A 19020-nucleotide genomic window follows, 5' to 3' on the forward strand; every position below is an offset into this window, starting at 1 on the left:
ACATTCTATAGGAATATGCCCTTTTATTGAATTATCACTGCTGGACTAAATTGATAACCGATATTGAAGACCGTATGTCTCTATCATGAGGTGGTGACAATTAGCCCTTTAATCTTGTCTCAGGCAGTGAAAAAACCCATGGTGGGCACAGCAGACAGCAGGGAGACAGTAATCATCTGCCTGCAGGCATAAGTTTAGTGTAAACATCACATGCACACGAACTACAACAATCAACCATCTTTAAACACCTTAGGCTGATTAGGAGTACACTGATTATTGCCAAGCAAATTAGAAGACACAGAAAGTGCCCTACGGTGAGAGGCAGAACAAAAGAAAAGATAAAGTAACATTAAGACAGATGAATACTATACAGGGAAGACACAAAGTAAGCAGATACAAAAGATAAGTAAACCCCAGCTGGTCCTTTCCCAGCTTTCAGAATATCCTCTAAACCAAGGTGCTATGGATCCAGCAATGTACAGGTCCACAGAAAGAGCCCAGCAGATTGAAAATAAAGACTTCCAGATATTTGTAGAGTGACTTTATACAAGGCAGGCTTTTTCTTCAGAGTACCACAGGGAAGCAGAAGTGATTCAACCAACTCTCACCCCAGAGCTCAAGCTGGCTATTCCCACAATTCTCTACCCTTGGTAGCACTATTAAATCACGCCCAAGTCTCAGGGCAGGAGGAACAAAGCAGGGCACTGGCATTTTAGCAGGACATGATGGAAACCCCTCTCAGAGGACGGCAGCTATCAAGAGCAGGTGTCTCCCAGCTGCAGCTTTCCCCACCCAATTCTGCCCTTCTTTGCCAACTTCAAAGCACCAGAACGCAGCATCTCCAACACACAAACATGCTTGGAGAGGCCCATGGATGCTTTCTGGCAGCAAATAAAAAACAAGATGTTTCTCTGACTGTAGGAAAACACCTAAGGAGGCAGACAAAATGAGCACCCTTAATAAGAAAGCTCAAATCACCTGCTTGCAGTACCCCTACGTGCCTGAGGTGTCTCAAATCCCCCATCGGCCACGCGCAGTTCCTACCTTGTGAACTCTTCGTGAAGGTTGTTGGGCTCTGACGAGTAGTACTTAATGCGAAAATGCAGCGTGTACGGAGGTCCAACTGCACATGCAGAGATTTTTGGGGGAAAAAAGGTTTATACTCATTGTAGTCCTGCTGAGGCAGAACAGTCGCCACACCACCCCACAACCCAAGAGACCCAAAATTAATTACATTTTTCAGATTCGTCAAAGAAAATATTTCATGGGTTTTTTTAATTTAAAAATGCATGCAGTAAACAAAAAATAGAGATAATTACCATAATTTTTGATACTCATTAATTCAATTTTGTCAAGGCAATAGTCCATTTGTCAAACACATTTTTTGTCCAAAGAGGGGTGCCTCACAGCATTTGTGAATGACAGCAATTTCCAGGTACACTCCCTGTTGCTGGGCCCAGGGGGAAATGGAAGGAAGAGGCAAGGAGGGGGTGATGCTCCTTCTTACCAGGCACAAACACTACTCCAAAAAAAACCCCTACCCAATAGATCAGCTTTCAACTGAAACACATTAATTTGAAAAGGTAAGATAAATAGACTGAAAAGTTCTGGAGAAGACTCTAGAAGGCACCCATGAATACAGGAAGCTAAAAAAATTCCATGGGGTTGCAAGAACTGTGTTTCCTGAAATCAGAAGGTGAATGCTACATTGGACTTCCCATGTAACACAGACAACAGGAAGTTACCCAGCTACCATGGAACCCTGACCAATGCATCCTTATCTGCCTAACCCTCATCTTCCGGGCAGCTGCCTGCTGATGTATTAACTGATGGAAAAATTACTTTTCCTCGCTTTTCTAAGGTCTTCTGTAACACCACATCAACAAGCAAACATGTGCCTATTAATGATCCTTCCAGTAAGTTATATGCAGCTAATTAGAGCTTTGATTCTGTCTCCCTTACAGCTCCTGTAAGTCAGGTTATAGCACCCTGAGCTCACAGCTCGGCACCACTGCTGAGGTCTGCAAAGGTGAGATAATGACTTGGAAAAGACAGCGGTGAGCAACATCCATCATGAAGGAGAAACTCTTCACAAAGCATCTGCTAAACTCAAGGTAATGGAAAGTAACCTGTTGTGAGACAGACCTCTACAACACCCAACAAATTGCTTCCCTCTTCAGCATTCCTCAGAGCCACGATTTGCTGAATTCTTTTGAAAACAGGCTCTTCACACATTAAAAACAGACAAAAAAAAATGCAACTAAATTGGCTGAAGGTCTTACAGAATTCACTGATTTTCCAGGACAAGGCTATTAGAGAAAGTGCAGCTGCAAATCAGCTAGTCACCTAAGGTAAAGCAGTCTGTTATGTGATGAAAAGGGGAGAGAAAACTAAACAGCAAAAACCTTACCCATAGCAGCTATCTTCACCATGGATTCTAGCAGGCTGACACCCACATACCATGGAGTGACAGCAAACTACCCTAAAGGCCTCTGAAGAACTCCACTGTCTACAAAAATCATCTAGATACTTGGGTACTCATCAAAAAAAACCAACAAAAGGCAAAGCACCACTCAAGCAATCAACACCTGTCTGTGTGAGGTCCTCCAAGGTGGGTCAACAATTTTCTTGAAAAACACATTTTAATCTCAGAGAAGCATGGCCCATGACTGTTGCCAACTGCAGTATTGTAACAAAACATGTTAATGCCAATGCTGTACTGTACCCAAGCCTGCAACCAGATTATCAAAAATCCAGGAGCTACTTCCCCTCCTTAGACAATTTTCACAGAAAATACAGTCCACCAACCCCTCCATCCAAAACTACCTTTGATGAAACAGCAGCTATTTCAAAACTACATTTGACAAAACAGCAGGTATTTCTGCTAGTTAAACTCCTAAAATAATAATCTGGAAAAAAATTTAAAAATTAATCATTACACAATGAATTATTTTCCATTCACTCTCTGAAAGAAATTGCAAGATATCTGTTCTGGATCAGAAGCAGTAACAGGAACGGCGATCTGTGTCCGGGCAACCCAATTTCACAGATCAGACTGAAATTACCTGGCAACCTACTCTGCCTTAGACAAACAGCACAGGTTTAACAAGGGCTTCTGAAGGCCTGGCTACTGCTTAGTAAGTTCTCTTGCCTTTAGACACAATACAGTCAGCCAATTACCCATTAAATTAAAACTATTTTCTAAGGAATATTTATTCCATTAAAGGCCATATTTAAACATTCTCTATCATGTTCTAATACACTAAATTCAAATTCTTTAGGAAGTAACAAAATAAACAGGCAGAGACACAGTACTTACTTTTTATTTGCTTCTTAATGAATTTTGAATGGTCCAACCAGTGCTAAAAAAAGAAAATCCACACTTAGAAGCAGTTCCATTTCAAGATTTTGTTGACTCCATAAACTAATTACAATAAAATTTAACAGATAAAAATCTCTTATAAGGAAATAGTGCCATATTTATTTTTTAAACTTCTCATATTGGTGAAAGTATTTATTGGCATGTTTAATAACTTCCCTTCTTCCACATGGGAAAGCTTGATTTTTAAATTCATTAGTACTGCCAGGGAAGCCACTCTTCCAGAGAAGAAACTTCAAAATGCAAGGCCACAAAGCAGTGGTGTGTAAGGAAAGCACCCTTTTGCCCCAAACCCCTGAGTTTCAGCCTCCTTTAAACCTCTGTTTGATGGAGACCCTCCAGAGCCTGTACTATCCTGCCTTCCACTGCCCCATAGCCAAGTTTTTTCATGGTAAGGATGGAGACTTAACCCCATTAAAAGCATTTGGGAAACACTGATGTATATCCCACCCCTTCCTTTTTAAGCTAAGGCAGAAGATCTGGAATAGTTCAACAATGATGACAAAAACATCTGATTCCCAGCCAAATGTACGCACTCTCTTGTCAGTACAAGTTGCATCTACAGAAAGGCAGCAAGAAACACAATCTGGTGTAAATTTAGCTTAAATCTTTGACAGTCTCTGCTCAATGTCCTACAGAAGGCTGCAATCTTGTTTGAAGCAACTCCATGTAAATGCTTCTGTCACACAAAGTGGTAAGAGAGTTTTGGATTTCTTTGAAATAAGTGGTTTTCTATCTTTAAATATATTTTAAAATTATGAACTAGGTACTATGAAACAAAATCTTAGGAGAAAACCCTCTTCCTTCTTTCTTATTAAAGCATTAATGTTTTCAGAAAAAGGATAATCTCTCAATGACTACTTATTGTTACACCACCACCATGCTCTGTGGCTGAATAGATGTCCAGAATTATTTGTTGTCAAGTCAGTAAATAAATACCAGTATTACTATGTTCTAAACCAATGTAAAAATCTATCACAGGTATAGATGTGTACAGATCAAAAGTCTGACAGCTTATGACCCTTAAGGTAAATAAATCTCCCAAGAGGGAGAAAGAAAAATGGAACAATGATTCTGAAGGTGATTTTATTTGCAGGAGACTTGCAAGACTCCCTTACATGAGGCTGCCAAGAAATCAATTCTTATAATCCTAATCTGGTAGAAATCTCTACCAGAATGGAAATAAAACATTACAGCAGCTCATATAAATACAATCCTTAGAGTTACAAGTAATTTACTTTGTCTCTATTTTGCTCTCTTGTGAAAAATTACAGCCTTGTGAAATCTCCAATTTTTGATAAGGAAAGAAATATCAACATTGAAACTTTGCTTTTTTTTAAACTGAAATTATATAAGATAGTTACTTTCACAGCTCCAGGGCAGATAAATTTTTCATTCTTCAAACACCTAGCTGTGAAAATGTCTTTCTATTTAATATTTATTTTGGCTAAAGAAAAGTCCCTCAAAGACAAATATAATTAATGCATTAAAAGAAAAGTTTTTCATGTAGAAAAACATCTATAATACATGCTGAAAACTTCTGTTAGTACCATGTTCTGGAACAAGCACTGCACAACCTGAACTATAATAATTCCCAGTTAAAAAACAGCTGATAGTCCCTTTTCTTGGCATGTGGTCTTTAAGGTACATTAAAGCTCAAATAAGAGTAACTTTCAAACTGATTATTTGCAAGTGCAAATACTTCAAGTAATGGCTTACAAAAATACCTAACAAGACTCCAGGAACTGCTTGTGCAGACCATTAAGTGAGACCACAGCTTAGGCAGGAGCTATCATCACTCTCTGTACCTAAGCAGCAAGAGGCAGGCGGCTCCAGGAGATAAAGCACAGCAAGCATTAAAGTCACCTCTCTTCAGAAGCAACAGTGAGCTGCTGTTTCACCCCCATCCTGCACTGCACATCAAGTGTGTGATGTGCCTCCACATGGACCATAAACACAAAGACAGATGCAGGGCATGGACTGACAGCATTATTGGCGCAGAGCTCCAAGGCCTGGAAGCTTTCATGCAGATTTATGAACCAACTCCAATTTCAGAGTCAGATATTTTGTGCAATTTCTGTGAAAATCAGGCTGAATTTTAACACTTCTTTGCCTCAGATAATGTCAGAGGGCTTCTTCACACTGTGTACCACACCAGCCTTCCAAATGTCCCTCTGAGCTGAAAAAAAAAAAATCAAAGCATTCTAGCTAAAGCCTAAAATAGGTTTGGGCTTGGCTACATACTGCTTGCTGACTCAATTACAGGGAAGTGAAAGCAATGAATTCTGAAGTCTCACTAGGAAGCTGAATAAAACCAGAGGAGCCTTGCTCTTCCCTCAGCATCTAAGACTGTATCTCTGCCTATCTTGTGCTCTGGCTAAATGACCATACCATAATTTCAGGATCTGGACTCCCCAAAGAAACTTAACTATGGATCTCACAGTGTAGGACCAGGACTGACCAGACTCATTTCAACCATACCCCACCATAATCCCCGTATCCTGTTCAGACTTGGAAGTATCAGTGCAGAACATGGAGGAGGAAAGGGATTAATTGCTTTAGGACTGTGTTATGATAGGAAGATAGTGTCTAAGCTATTTTACCCATAGTAAGGGAAGAAAAATCCAAACCTGATCAAACTGCAGGTAATCAGAATTCTATGACTATGCTAGAACAGAACAAGTAGTTCATCTGGAAGGGACCTACAATGACCACCTAGTCCCACTGCCTGACCACTTCAGGTTAAGTGCATTGTCCCAACATCTCTTAAGACTGACAGGCTTGGGACATCAATTACCTCTCTAGGAAGTCTGTTCCAGTGTTTGACAACCCTCTTGGTAAAGAAATGCTTCCCAATGTCCAGTCTGAACCTCCTATGATCCAGCTTTGAACCATTCCCATGCATCCTTTCTAGGGATACCAGGGAGGAGAGCTCATCACCCCCCTCTCCACTTCCCATCATCAGTTCCAGAGACCACTGTAGTCCCTCCTTTAATTTTGTCAGGTAAACTGGAAGGTCAAATGCTAGACTAACTCCCATTTATTCCTCTTTAATCTCAGCAAAATTTCATTGCTCTATGAAATGAAAAATGCTTTCTATGGTATTGACTGACATAACACAGTAGCCATTGACTGGGATTCATGTCTTGAAAACAAACAGCAATGAATTCCACATGAAAGAAGCACCATTTAAAAAATATAATTTCTCAAAATACTGGAAGCATGTATGTATCTCATCATGGTCTCCTGCTGATCACTCACTTCATCCAAGTGAAGTGGAAAAAAATAAGTAGCTCAGCATTTCCTAATGGTAGTAGCCAGTATTTTCTCAAAATAGATATACAGCATGGGAAGGATATATTTGTGTCAAGATACAGCAGATAAACTACAGCTGCTGAAGCAGTCAGCTTATAAGGATCATATGAGTGGCAAATGAAGACCGAAAGGAGGATTTCCATAGCCTGACACAATCCCACAATCACACACCTGAGCTTGTGAATTCCACCACCTCTCTACTTGCTTCCTAAAAGAATGAAAATTCCTTGTCTTGATTTATACAGCCCTCAAAGGTGACCTGAAAAGGAAAAAAAATTGCATTTGACCCTTTTTGACTGGCTTTCTTTGCTAGTTTAAAATGCATGAAGAATATCTTGAATAGACTGTTCTCCCTTATGTTTATTTATATATTTAACTATCAGTAAGAGGAAGCCCATTTTTACTGATAGTTTTATTTGTCCTCTGAAAAATATTGGTTGAAAGCTTTCTCAAGTCATGCCTGGAGGTACAAGAGGGAGAATCATGCTCAGTGATCAAGTTCAGAAAAGAAGGTGTGCTAAACAAAAGCTGGCACCTTTAAAATCAAAAGTCAATTATCTCTTCAGCTGTCTTCTTGCTTTCTGGTTTCCTAGGCACCTGAATCCCACCAAGTTGCCTGACATTACTCACACAACCTTCTAAAGCAGAGAAGTTAAAAATGTATGTATCACATGGAGGAAGGAAACACCAAAAAATCAAGCCAATAAAAATTCTTCCCACCAAACCACAGTTTGGGGATTTCTCTACATTTACAGATTGAAAAGGGAGCAAAGGAGCAAAAGTCCTCTTTTCTTTTGCAGGTCACCTTTCAACATTATTGTGATAGTAACAGAATACCAAATGAGAACTGGGGTTATGTAGAAACTCAGGGAGTACACAAACATACACTTAGAAACAGGATAATCTCCCAAGAGTTCACAATGTAAAACAATGAGCTATTGTTCCCGTGTTTCTCTAATCCTCCTACAAAGTTATGCTCCTCTTGAAAAGGAAGGCTCGCCTGACTGCTGACTTCAGCTGCTCACTGAAAGGCTGTAGAGAAGATGATTGACACCTCTCAGAGGTATTCCATGGCAGAAGGATGAGTAGCACCAGACTCAGGAGAAATCCCAGCTGGACCGGAAGACTGTCACCATGAGGCTGTTCAGACAAAGCCCAGGTGCACAGAGGGACTGTGGAGCCACTGTCCTTGAGGGTATCCAACCTGACTGAACAAAGCCCCAAGAAACCAGACACAACTGAAGCTGCTATGAGGAGCTCGGACAGAGACAACCCTTTCAACAGAAAGACCTGCGGGCATTTTTCAGGATGCTGCTCTACAATCTCACCTACTCAACTTGAAAGAAAAAAAGAAAAAAGGGAATGCACTTCTACTCAAATACCATTCACATTAAAAAGCCAAGCTGGGATTAAAGAGGTGAAAAATTTGCATTTGGGCTCAGATGACACCAACTTTTCACAAAATAGTGGCAGGATCTTAGAGGGGTTTTAGTCCCAGCTGGCCAGTTTTGATTTAGACCCCCTTTGAACACTGCTGTCAGCATCTTGTTGAACAGGGCCCTGGCACAGTGGAACAGAACCACATCAACACCGCTGGAGGTGCTCCAGGTGCAAAGTTTTATCAGTTTTCTAAGTTGTCCCTGGCCTGAACAAGGCAGACCAGTTGCACTCCAGCAGCCCCCTTCAGCTGACACCATTGTGCAGCTCCCATGCCAAGCTCTCTCTTGCCCTGGGAAGAAGGGCTGCCACCTTCCACAAGTCACACACAGTGGGACAGAGCCGGCAATAAAGTGTGCAAGCAGAGCTGTCCAGCAGCAGGAGGGCAGATGGAGCTGTGATAAAGCTCCAGATTGTGATCTTGGGAAATACAAGGCCACAGATGCTAATTTCAGAGCCATAAGGGTACTGGTAGGCTTTAATGGACCTTTACCAGCCCTGAGACCCCCACATACTGTGTGACATTCATGGAAGTCTGGCCTGTCCCAGTCTCAGTCAGCACAGAGCCATCTCAGGAGCATCCTGATAAGTGATGTGGTTTAACTGCAGATCAGACAAACTAACCAAGAATAATAGAGAGATGTAAGGACATCCTTCAAGACCATTAGCCTATCCTAATTCATATCCATGTGATAACCAAATAATATTTTGCTTTACAGACTTGACAGAAGTAAAAGACAGAATTATATAAAAAAAAATATAAAAAACTTTCCTGGTCTAGTATATTTCTCATTAGATTTACTTTACAGACAATGAAAGCCGATACCACTCCAGATCAATTCTAGCAATTTACTTTTAATTTTGATGCCTATGTCCCAACACTCAAAAATAAACTGAAGGGATTTGAACAAGTAGGCAACAAACCTGACTATATCAGTGGAAGACAACTGAGAAATCACTTCAGCTTATGCTCCAACTAACACAAAGACAAAAGAAACCAGCACAGACTGTTTGCTGTCCCAGAGAGAATTCTTTACACTCAGGAGAGAGGTGCAGAAGCATCACTGACAGACAGCACAACAACCACCTGCCCTGTACGCCTGCTTCTCAAGTCTGTGTTAGAAAAATGTCCTCCCAAAACAGCAGGTGCTACTGGAAGACTAAAGACTGGAATGTGTTAGTGTTTTGCAGTCTTTCACCAAGTGTTCACAAACCACTATACAGACTTGGACAGCAACAGATGGGAAGTGTTCCACATTCATCAGGTGTTCTGCATCGCTGTGGAGTCAGCCACACTGCCTGTGTCCAGTGACTGAACTGGCATTCCTATCATTGCCACGATTAGAACTGAAGCATCAAGTGCTTCAGGATATTCTACAGCTTTTGGGATCCTCCATCTGCGACTGGTATTTTTTGCTCTTGGTTACAATCCACAGACACACGTCCTGCAACCACCACAGTCTCAACGTGCTCATCATCTAGAGGAACAAGAGAGATTCGGAGTAGGGGAAACTGAGTCACAGAGGAATGTCACAGCTTATTCATGGGGAAAATAGCACATTTCTAACAGTAGCAGAAAAGGAAACACTTAGCATTATCAAAATTTTTACCAGTCTCCCTTCTTTCCCACATCCAGTATATTGAAAAAAAGGCTTGTCCCTATTTTCTTCTGCTTCATGAGCACTTGTTTAAGTATTAAGAAGTACAAAAGGAAAAAGACTCCCAGATATCACACTATGAGGCTAATTGACTGGTTTGAACTGCTCATTTTTCCCCATCCCTCACATCTTAAGAAGTCATAACAGTAATATCAAAAGCAGCAGCTGAAAAACTCTATCAATGTGCCCTTAAAAGAAAATTCAGATAGATACAGCAGAGGCAGTCATAATGAACCAAGGCCCTACAAGTCCCTGACCCAATACCTGAAACATCCAGGAATCTAAACATCTGCAGAGTTCACTGATCTTGATGTGTAGAGGAAACAAAGGTACTGACATTATTTGTTGTCCAGCTTGCTTCCTTCCTGCCCCCCAGCATTACTGAAATCCTTTTTCACGAGTCATACATGGTCCTGGCTCTCAGAAAAACCTGGCCAGAAGGCAGCCTTTCATAGAGCTAAGAATCTCAGTGTCAGAATCAGTGCATCCTTACACACTGCTGCTGGTCAGGAGCACTCTGGGCAACACAGTTTTGGGCAATTTTTCCTTCTTGTTTTTTTTTACTTGGAGCAATTGCTTTCATGCAAGCCTATTTCGCTTCTACACAACCTTCTACATGTCCTCCTTCCATTGTCTTCTTTCCCCTCTTGCATCAAAACCCAATTTAGAAAACTGGTCAATACTGAGAAGTTCAGCTGCAAACTGGTTTACCAGGACAATTCACTGCAGGTTGAATTGTCATTTTCCCAGGGAAGTACTCATTTTCCCAGGGAATACTGGTCCCTACCATAGCCATGGGCAGCACCTGCAGGAGGCACAGGGTGTCCTCACTCATCATTCTTGCTGTACACACAGTAAATCCAGTGCTTCCCAACGTGCCAGATACACTGCTGCAATCACACATCCTCCAAAGGGTTCAACTGGCTGCAGGGCACAGCTGGGAAAGGCTGTTCCATACAGACTTTCTTTAATCTAAGGGGTCTTTGTGACATTAGAGATCAGACATAAAGGACTTAAATGACTTAGAGGATCACTGAAAGAGACACATGTGCGAAAAAGGGCAATTTAATTCTTTTGCTTCCATCCATTCCCAGGGATGACAGCAGCTCATTTGCACAAACTAAAAAAAATAGAGATTTCAAAGACTTATCTTAAAAATCCTTCCCTTTCAATTACTCTGCAATTGTTCTTGTGAACAGAAACAAAATTATGATGGAAGCAAGCAAATTCCAAGCTAACAAACATGGGCAATCCTTCAGTTATATATTCTTGTAAAACACAGGAGGGGCTGGGAGGGTATCCATGTTTTGCCATCAAAAGACAGAAAATTGGAACAAAGAATGCAACTGTAGAAATGGGGTTATCTAAATCTTGAGAGACCCTATAGAGTTCACAAGGAGCTGTTAACCACAGAAAGCCTTTTTTTTATTAGGATGATTTAGAAGAAGAGAAAGGACACTCCTGGATTGCAAATGAATAAATATCAGCTACCAATAGTCAAAAACCCAAACCAACCATTGAAAACCTTGCATGCAACCAGGTCCTACAAAGATCAGTGAAATACTTCCTCATGGCAAGCGAACTTCCATAGTATGGTCTCCCAAGATTTTACTATTGCTATTTCCAACCTCAGCTGAAGTTTTCAAGGCCTTCTGCTTTGCTAGAAAACACAGGCTGTAGTAAAAGCAACTGAAAACCCAATAAGCTTTGCATTTTCTCTAAACCACTGCAGAGACCTCCAACATCAGAGTGATACCCTTCAGTCACCCCAAGCACTCCATCTCTGTTGAAGTTCTGTAACAGCTAGAACAGGAAACTGTTTTCTTTTCTTAGAATATTTCTACTTCAAGAGTTCATAGCAAGTAACTCAAAATACAACAGTACACTAAGATTTGTTTTAGAATAAACTATTACATGATTATCTACATACTTCTATCCTTCTGATGGATATCTTCAAAGAGCACAAGATACAAACTAACGCAGAGTTCACTGAATAGGCATTACAGTATTTTCTGCATTACTGCTGACATCTTGCTTTTTACAGCTTTATGCTGGGGGGTTTGTATTAAAAATAAGCTGTTCAAACAATTAAAGTTTTTTTCTCTCTCAAAGCAGATAAATTCTAATCATCATTTTGTTTTCTAAATCACAGCTATCAACACTGCTTGTCCCAAGTCTTTGGCAAAGTTACAGGACTGAAGGAAACAGTGAACTCAAGAGCTGCTGGCCTTGGAGCACACAGAAGCAATCTCCACTATTCAAAGACTATTTTGTGCTCTCTTACTTGTAATGGTGGCTTAAAGACGTTTAGCCCTTAACAATACATACTAAAGACAAAGGCTTAAGCCTCAAAGGGGTTTACACAATTTTAATCTCCCAGTCCCCCACTTGGCATTGTGTGTCTGGGCTGGCACTAAGCAGAAGCCCATGGAAGCTAGGCATTAATTGCTGTGCAAACAAAAAGAGCAGGTCACAGGTTCAAAACAGATGAAGGAAGGTCCTTAAAGCATGGAACCTTTTGGCACAGGGTGCTGGGCAAGATAAAAGCTTGTGCTTGAAGTTCTCTAAGCTCTACTCTCTGCCCAGCTTGAGCCAGACCAAAAAACACAAGAGCCAAGTAAGAGCTTTTGGCCTTGCACTTCAGGGAAGGTAAAAAACTTTGCCCTCAACACCCCTCCCAGTTCAGGAAACCACAACCCTACCACCAAAGCCCTGCAACCAGAGTTGGCTTTTTTCAGACCCCCCAGCAGCCGTTCACAGCCCTCATCCCTCTTGCAGCTGTAGATGCATCATGTACTTCCCTCCTTAACACAGCAAACAAATAGCTGAAACACTTGCATGTACAGGCACATTTTGCCCTCAACACCAGTGAGAGAGCTACATACAGAAGACATAGCTACTCACATCTGCACCTTTCTTACCAGCCAAAAGAGCCCTTCAGTTTTGCAAACATACAAGAAAATGAGTCTTCCCAGTTTCCTCAGCCCAGCTTTTGGCTGATCTGCCCTCATTCTTGCTGAGAAAGGATGTTTCACTCTCCCTTTCTGCTTCACTTCTTTCAAAACATGGAGCTCCTTGCTAGGTAACTATTCCTAGCTATCAAATTCCCAGTTGGATGATTTGACAATCAGTGACAATATAACGTGTTTTTCCCATTATAAGCAGGCTCTGCTCTATTAGCTGTGTCCTTATAATCAGATTCATCATAAAAGTAGACACAATTTATGTATTTAGAAATTTTATCAGGAGCACACACACACACACACACAACCACCTAAAAATCCCAAACCCATTATGGACATACTTCATTCAAAACACCAGTTTTCAATGATATTAATCTAAATTAATTTAGACATCAAGATAATGTTTAAATAGATTAATACTGCTTCTCCCCAAACCCACAGATTCTCTTCTTCCAGTATCAAGTCATTACAGTACCTGGATAGGTTTCCTGTTTGTTGTTTACAGTGACTGGTGAAACACAGATGATAATGCAGCTGCTTAAACCCTGATCCATCCTTTGACCCAAGCTCGTTAGAGAATAAAGCTGAGAATTCTGGGACGATAAACTTAGAACCTACCCTTCCCAGGATGTCAATATTGTAGCTACATTTTCCCATTATTTTATTATGTTATCCCAGAGAAGACATCTTCTGCTGCTTCATGGAAAAAACCACTTACGAACTGACCAGAGAGCACTAAAAGAAACACTTATTTTCCAAATATGCAAATTTTCTATCCATAGCGCAGGCTTTTGTCAAACTTCCCGCTCACACGAAGTAAGCAGACAAAGGAAAAGATTAAGTATCTGTCAATACAGTGTAATCACAATGCTGTAGTCTTTTACACCTATCCTATTAATATATCTATTCAGATCTGTAAATACTTTTTTTAGATAAATTTTAACCTGTAGATACTGGAGGTCCTTATATAAGGAAGAGAAGGAGAACTTTTAGCTAAAAGGTTTTGCTCTAGCAAATGAACCTAATCCCTCAAAGTAATACAATGTGTGCACAGAACAGCAGAGAGAGAAAATTTACAAGAAATCCTTGCTTGCAAAACATTTTGAATACCATGAGTCTACTAACCATCAAGCACATTTTTCTTTACCAAAATTCATTGTTGTTTTAACTTGTGTGCAGTCAATTCACACATGTCACACAAGATGACTCAGGACTCATTCAGAGGATGTAGCTTTATGTGCAAGAACCGAACATGGCATCACTTGTTTCAGCCCCCAGTGCTGACATCTCTCCATGGAACTGCACCAGCAATAAAGTAACAGGCAACAGAAACTACCACAAAACATACAAACCAACTTAAGTTATACTCACTGTAATTTGGGAAGCATCCATGAATTGCAGGCCAAAGTAATCCGTTTCTACAAGGTCCAAATGATACACAATCTGGTCAAACAACTCCTGTCCCTTTGCATGTTTCTGTAACAGAAAAGAAAACACTTTTTAAAAAAACTAGCCAGTGTGGATTTGTTTTGGTGTGTTGCTTTTCAAGTTCAAGCATGTGAGAAGAGATACACAGAGGAAAATAATATCAAAAGAGCAATTCTATTTATTCTGAATAATTGCATTGACATATCTTTTATTTTCCTCAGGAAGCAGAGAGTGAGATGCCATTCTTGTCTGCAACTGTTCCAACAGCATCAGATTTCACTCTCAAAGCAAGCTTTCAAAGTTCATCATAATTAAAAACATACAAGAGAAAGGGAAGGGTTATGCCCTACTTAGTGTCCTAAGTCACAGAGCCATCATTTTGTACCCCAGGAAGTCAGATTCTCCAGGAAAAGCTTGATTAAAATACACTGCCTGAAATCTGCTGGCTACCAACAGCAACTACAGTCATGCAGTGCCACACCACCACTGAAGCTGCAAAATAAATTCTGGACAGCCTGAACACTTGAAGAGCACTGTGAAGAAAATTAATGGGATTTGATAATATTTCATCTATGTTGCCAATTGCCATAATATTTACAGCCTTTAAATGAAGAAACAAGGGCCAAAAAAGCTGTAAATCTTACTTGGCATGCCATCTGAAACTGGCAGGCATGGAAATAAAAGTTAACAACTAAAACCCCAACTATGGCCTAAAGGTAAGGGTAGAAAACTTGGCAGATCTTAAAGGTAGGCTGCATTGGCCTGGGTACTTGTTTTGAGGTTAAGGCAAGAAGTCTTCAGCACTAGAAAACCAAAGTTTGCACATGACAGGTGGGCTGAAGAAAAAGGCAACAATAAACCAATTTTTCATGCAAATCCTGTTGAGTTACTTCGGGAAGAAAGTTTTCAAGTTCTTGAGCAAAATCATCCCTTGGCCATAAATACATGAGACAATCATAAATCTGAGTAAGAGACTGAAGCTACAGCTGTACTTCATACAGGGAAGTACTGACCAGGATCCACTTTTGTAACTGCTGTCCTCTTACAACTTTAAGAAGTTTTTTTTTCATTTTTTAAAACTAACATATTAGGAATTCCAATTTACCCCAAAATGTAGCAAAATTCACAGTTAAGCATTCAGTTCCTTTAGTTTGGTCTTCTGCACAAAGGCACCATCAATTATAACATGCAGAAGTCCTGTTCAGGGTTCTAGGCTGTATAAAATCAGTTTTCTTCAGCAACAAGCAAGATCACGAGTTACACCTCTGTTTTTCCAAGAAAGTCAAGCAAGCTCAAGTATAGGAAGCAAATTTTATTTAAGTTGTATTTTTTAGGGTTCTTTAACTAACAAAACAGAAGAACAGAAATTGAATTGTATCAAATTTCAAGAGCAGAATTAAAGCTCCATAAAAGTTTAACACCAACATTAAACTGTCATTGTAAGATACTGTTCCATTATTTTGAGGAGGGCAAGAGGCAGATAATAGACATTAGTAACCAAAGTTCAACATTCCATTAAAGGCAGATGAGACTACAATGGCCTCTTAAAACAGTACATTGCTAAGAAGTGATCATCTTTACTTGTACTGTAATTGTTACAAACTGAATAAAAAGTATCTAGAACACATTTTCTCATATGGAGTAAAGGAAGCCAAGCCAAATCTCAACAAAATTAAAACACATCTTGCTTAAGTGAGGGAGGAGAAAACCCTCAAAAGCAATAAAGAGAAACGGCAGAACATGAAAAATTCAGAAGTAGGAAAAATGCACTTGATGCCCTACTCTGCCCATGGTTGCTTGCTTTATGGCATTAACTACCAGTATATGTTTATCTTCCACTGCCACACACCCAATAGAAACCAGAGAGAGCACACTCCACCTTCTGTACCCAAGCAGTAGTTAATGTTTAACATGCGTTACATGCAGAATAGCTCTGCACTGCACAGCTAGACCATAAAATGCAGTACTACATACACAGCTTACAGGAGATTGTAACATTTAACTTGTCACTAAATGAGCTTTCCCAGCAACTTGTACCCCTTAAATGATAAAGCTGCTGCAGCTAGCAAATTGCTGACCCAAAACTCTCTTTGAGATGTTGCACTACAGGGGGAGATAAAAGCGACTGACTCCTTTCCTCTACTAACAGTAAAGGATTACCTGTTCTTTATTCTGCCTCATCACTGACTGACAATCCAGCAGGTCAGATTGTGGACTGATAAATTAATGTGCACTGAAGGAAATGGGTGGAATAGTCAAAATGGAAGACTTTTTTAGCTTTTTTTTTTTTTTAGGCATTACATATGCATGATAGTAGTCTCAAAAGCAAAAAAATTTGATTTTCATCATCCTTTTCTTCTCCCCTCTTCTAGACAAAACAGTAGCTAAAAGACATGTTTCCCCTTTCAAAATCTGGTACTACATAAAGATGATTAAATTATTGTGTACAGTAAAATGTTCATAGTAGATATAATAATCTGGAATTTAATAAATCACACTCTCTCTATGGACCTTTGACTTGTGCTTATTTTCTGAAGATACAGATAAAAACCCCCAACCATAAACTAAAAATATTTTGCAGTCATACCTTGCTAGACAGATGGTTCAGAAGTATCAGATGTAAATGGCCTGCATAACTTATATCTCACAAAATTAAGTACATGGCAACAAACAGTATGCATATACTAGTAAACAGAGTTGCTATTTTGTTGGTATGGAAGTTACTATAATTAGGAACAGTGATGTAAGAAAAGTTGCAGAACCTTGTGTTGACTTGGGTGTTTTTGTTTGTTTCTGTTGGGTTTTTTGTTTTGTTGGGTTTTTTTGTCTTTGCTTTCTGTTTTGGTAGGGTTTTCTTTTTGGTTTGGGAGTTTTTGTTTGGGTTTTTTTTTGTTTTGTTTTGAAACATCAATTAAAGCACTGCCAGTTTCCGGTGGAGTGTTCCTTGGAACTCAGGAGAACTTGTGTGAGCACCATGAAACCTCTCAGGCAAGCACTGGGAGGGTGGGCATGAAATGTTCAGCTTACAAACAAAACTACAGCTGCAACCTGAGGCATAACTGAATTAGCATGAGGCAGGCACTTGATGAAACACAAAAACTCAATTACACGTGCAGACTGGGAACCTCCCTGGTAATGAGCAATCACTGAGAGAAAGGAGAAAAAAAAGTTTCTCTCATCAGTCGCCCCTGTTCCACCTAACAGTTATGAGAGTTTTGTCCACTGTTTCATTAAAGCCATTCTCAAATAAACCCCCATATCATCTTCCTTGGGATCATCAATCACACTCAGAGAGAATTCTTATGTTAAATCAGGACTCGCTGCAAATCCTACGAGGACTCCAATTGGGATGGGTACAAAGCACCTTGCACAACAACAGTGACAGCTGCATGGCCCACATTTCAAGTAGGCTACATTTTCTGCTGCCAGAGAGTTCCCAGTCTCAGGGAATCTATGGAAATTCCTGTCAGCTAAAACATGACAAAACAAAGATTAACTTCTCTAATTAGAAACTCTTCCAGACTTGACATGGAAATAGGCAAGAGATTTTAATGTGCTTCTGGGTAGACATGAAGGAAAGAGAACACTGATCAGCCAGGGACATTTTACACCAACTGGCCCTGTCTAAACAAGCTGATTATTGTTGATCTTAGCTATTCCAGAGCTCTTTGAAAGGTTTTTGCCAAAGGGCATGAAAAGTGGACATACATGCCAGAAAAGTCCCATTTTAGAGCAGATACAGTGCAAGGATGCTACTGATCACTCTCAGAGCACATACAAGCAGAGCTGGAGAGCTTCTGGCCACATTTTCCCCAAACCCAAGTGCAGTTACTTGGACCCAAGTGGAGAGGCTGAAATTCTTGAGTCATATTAGAGAGCTCAGACTACAGGGCTACAAACAAACAATTAATAGATTTCAGAAACAGTTGAAGCACTGCTTGGGAAAACAACCTGTCAAATAGGCCAAGAGGTACATGAAATAGTCTGCCAGCTGACAAAATGACAACCAAAATTAAGGAAAATAAGCTATCACCAAGAGAAAAGTCAAAGCCAATTAGCTTTCCAACCAAAGCCAATGCATCTCAAACTGAATAGTGAGTAGGAACAGCAATGGGTAGGTAGGGCAGGCTTAGTTTCTGTTTTGAAAGAAAGCACAAGATTATGGATTCTGCAATATGTTAAATACTTTTTCAGAGTGGGCTGCTGTGGTCTGGTGGTCAGTCACTCCAGGTCTGAGTTTCTAGTAAATTCTAAAAGGCACCTTTGTAGCTAGCAAGTCTCACCTCCACAGGCCTGATACTGCCCTGCTCTGATGGCACCAGCATTTCCTCTCCTTGGCACCTCCTGAAAACAACAGTAGGTCAATATGTTCTGCTCCATCCTCTTACACCTGTTAGTGTTAACCTGAACTGCTACTAACTCCATTTTCAAACCTAAAGCTCATTTTCAAACTCAAGGCTTTAGCTTAGCAGTGAGAATTCGCTTTGCCTTTTAGCAGTCACTGGCAGTGCTGTCTCCAAGTGTCTCAGACAGGCTAAATGTGCATAAAAGCCATCTGTGCTCCTAATTAGCCTTGACTCCTGGTGCTCAGTTATCATCTGTCCTTTAACTTGCTTTCTTCTGGATAGTCAAGCCCTCAGTTGCTCAAACACACTCAGCTGTACTGAAAGCCAGCAGTAGTTCCATATTTTAAACACAAAAATGCAACTGTTCTACATTCTTATAAATCCAGGGTATCCAACAGCTTCAGCCAAGTACATGTTGGAGGCCATGGCTGGGCTTGCAAAAGCTGCCCTGAAAACCATGTGATCCATCCCAGTAGTGCTGCTGCAGGCAGTAT

General features: G+C 40.3%; 1 protein-coding gene across 7 annotated transcripts in view; it reads right to left on the reverse strand.

Moving 5' to 3' along the window:
• Window positions 1-19020, reverse strand: part of EPB41L4B (erythrocyte membrane protein band 4.1 like 4B) — a 194265-nt gene that overhangs the window by 103793 nt on the left and 71452 nt on the right. For all 7 annotated transcript variants that reach the window (XM_071455149.1, XM_071455126.1, XM_071455107.1 and 4 more), the window contains exons 2-4: window positions 14124-14228; window positions 3320-3362; window positions 1045-1123 (exon numbers count right to left, since the gene is read on the reverse strand). In XM_071455149.1, the coding sequence (XP_071311250.1) occupies window positions 1045-1123; window positions 3320-3362; window positions 14124-14228 (227 nt within the window). The remainder of the gene's footprint in view (window positions 1-1044; window positions 1124-3319; window positions 3363-14123; window positions 14229-19020) is intronic.

The sequence above is a fragment of the Agelaius tricolor genome, unplaced genomic scaffold (assembly GCF_023055355.1).
Source record: "Agelaius tricolor isolate 1412-34295 unplaced genomic scaffold, bAgeTri1.0.p SCAF_2, whole genome shotgun sequence".
Lineage (NCBI taxonomy): Eukaryota > Metazoa > Chordata > Aves > Passeriformes > Icteridae > Agelaius > Agelaius tricolor.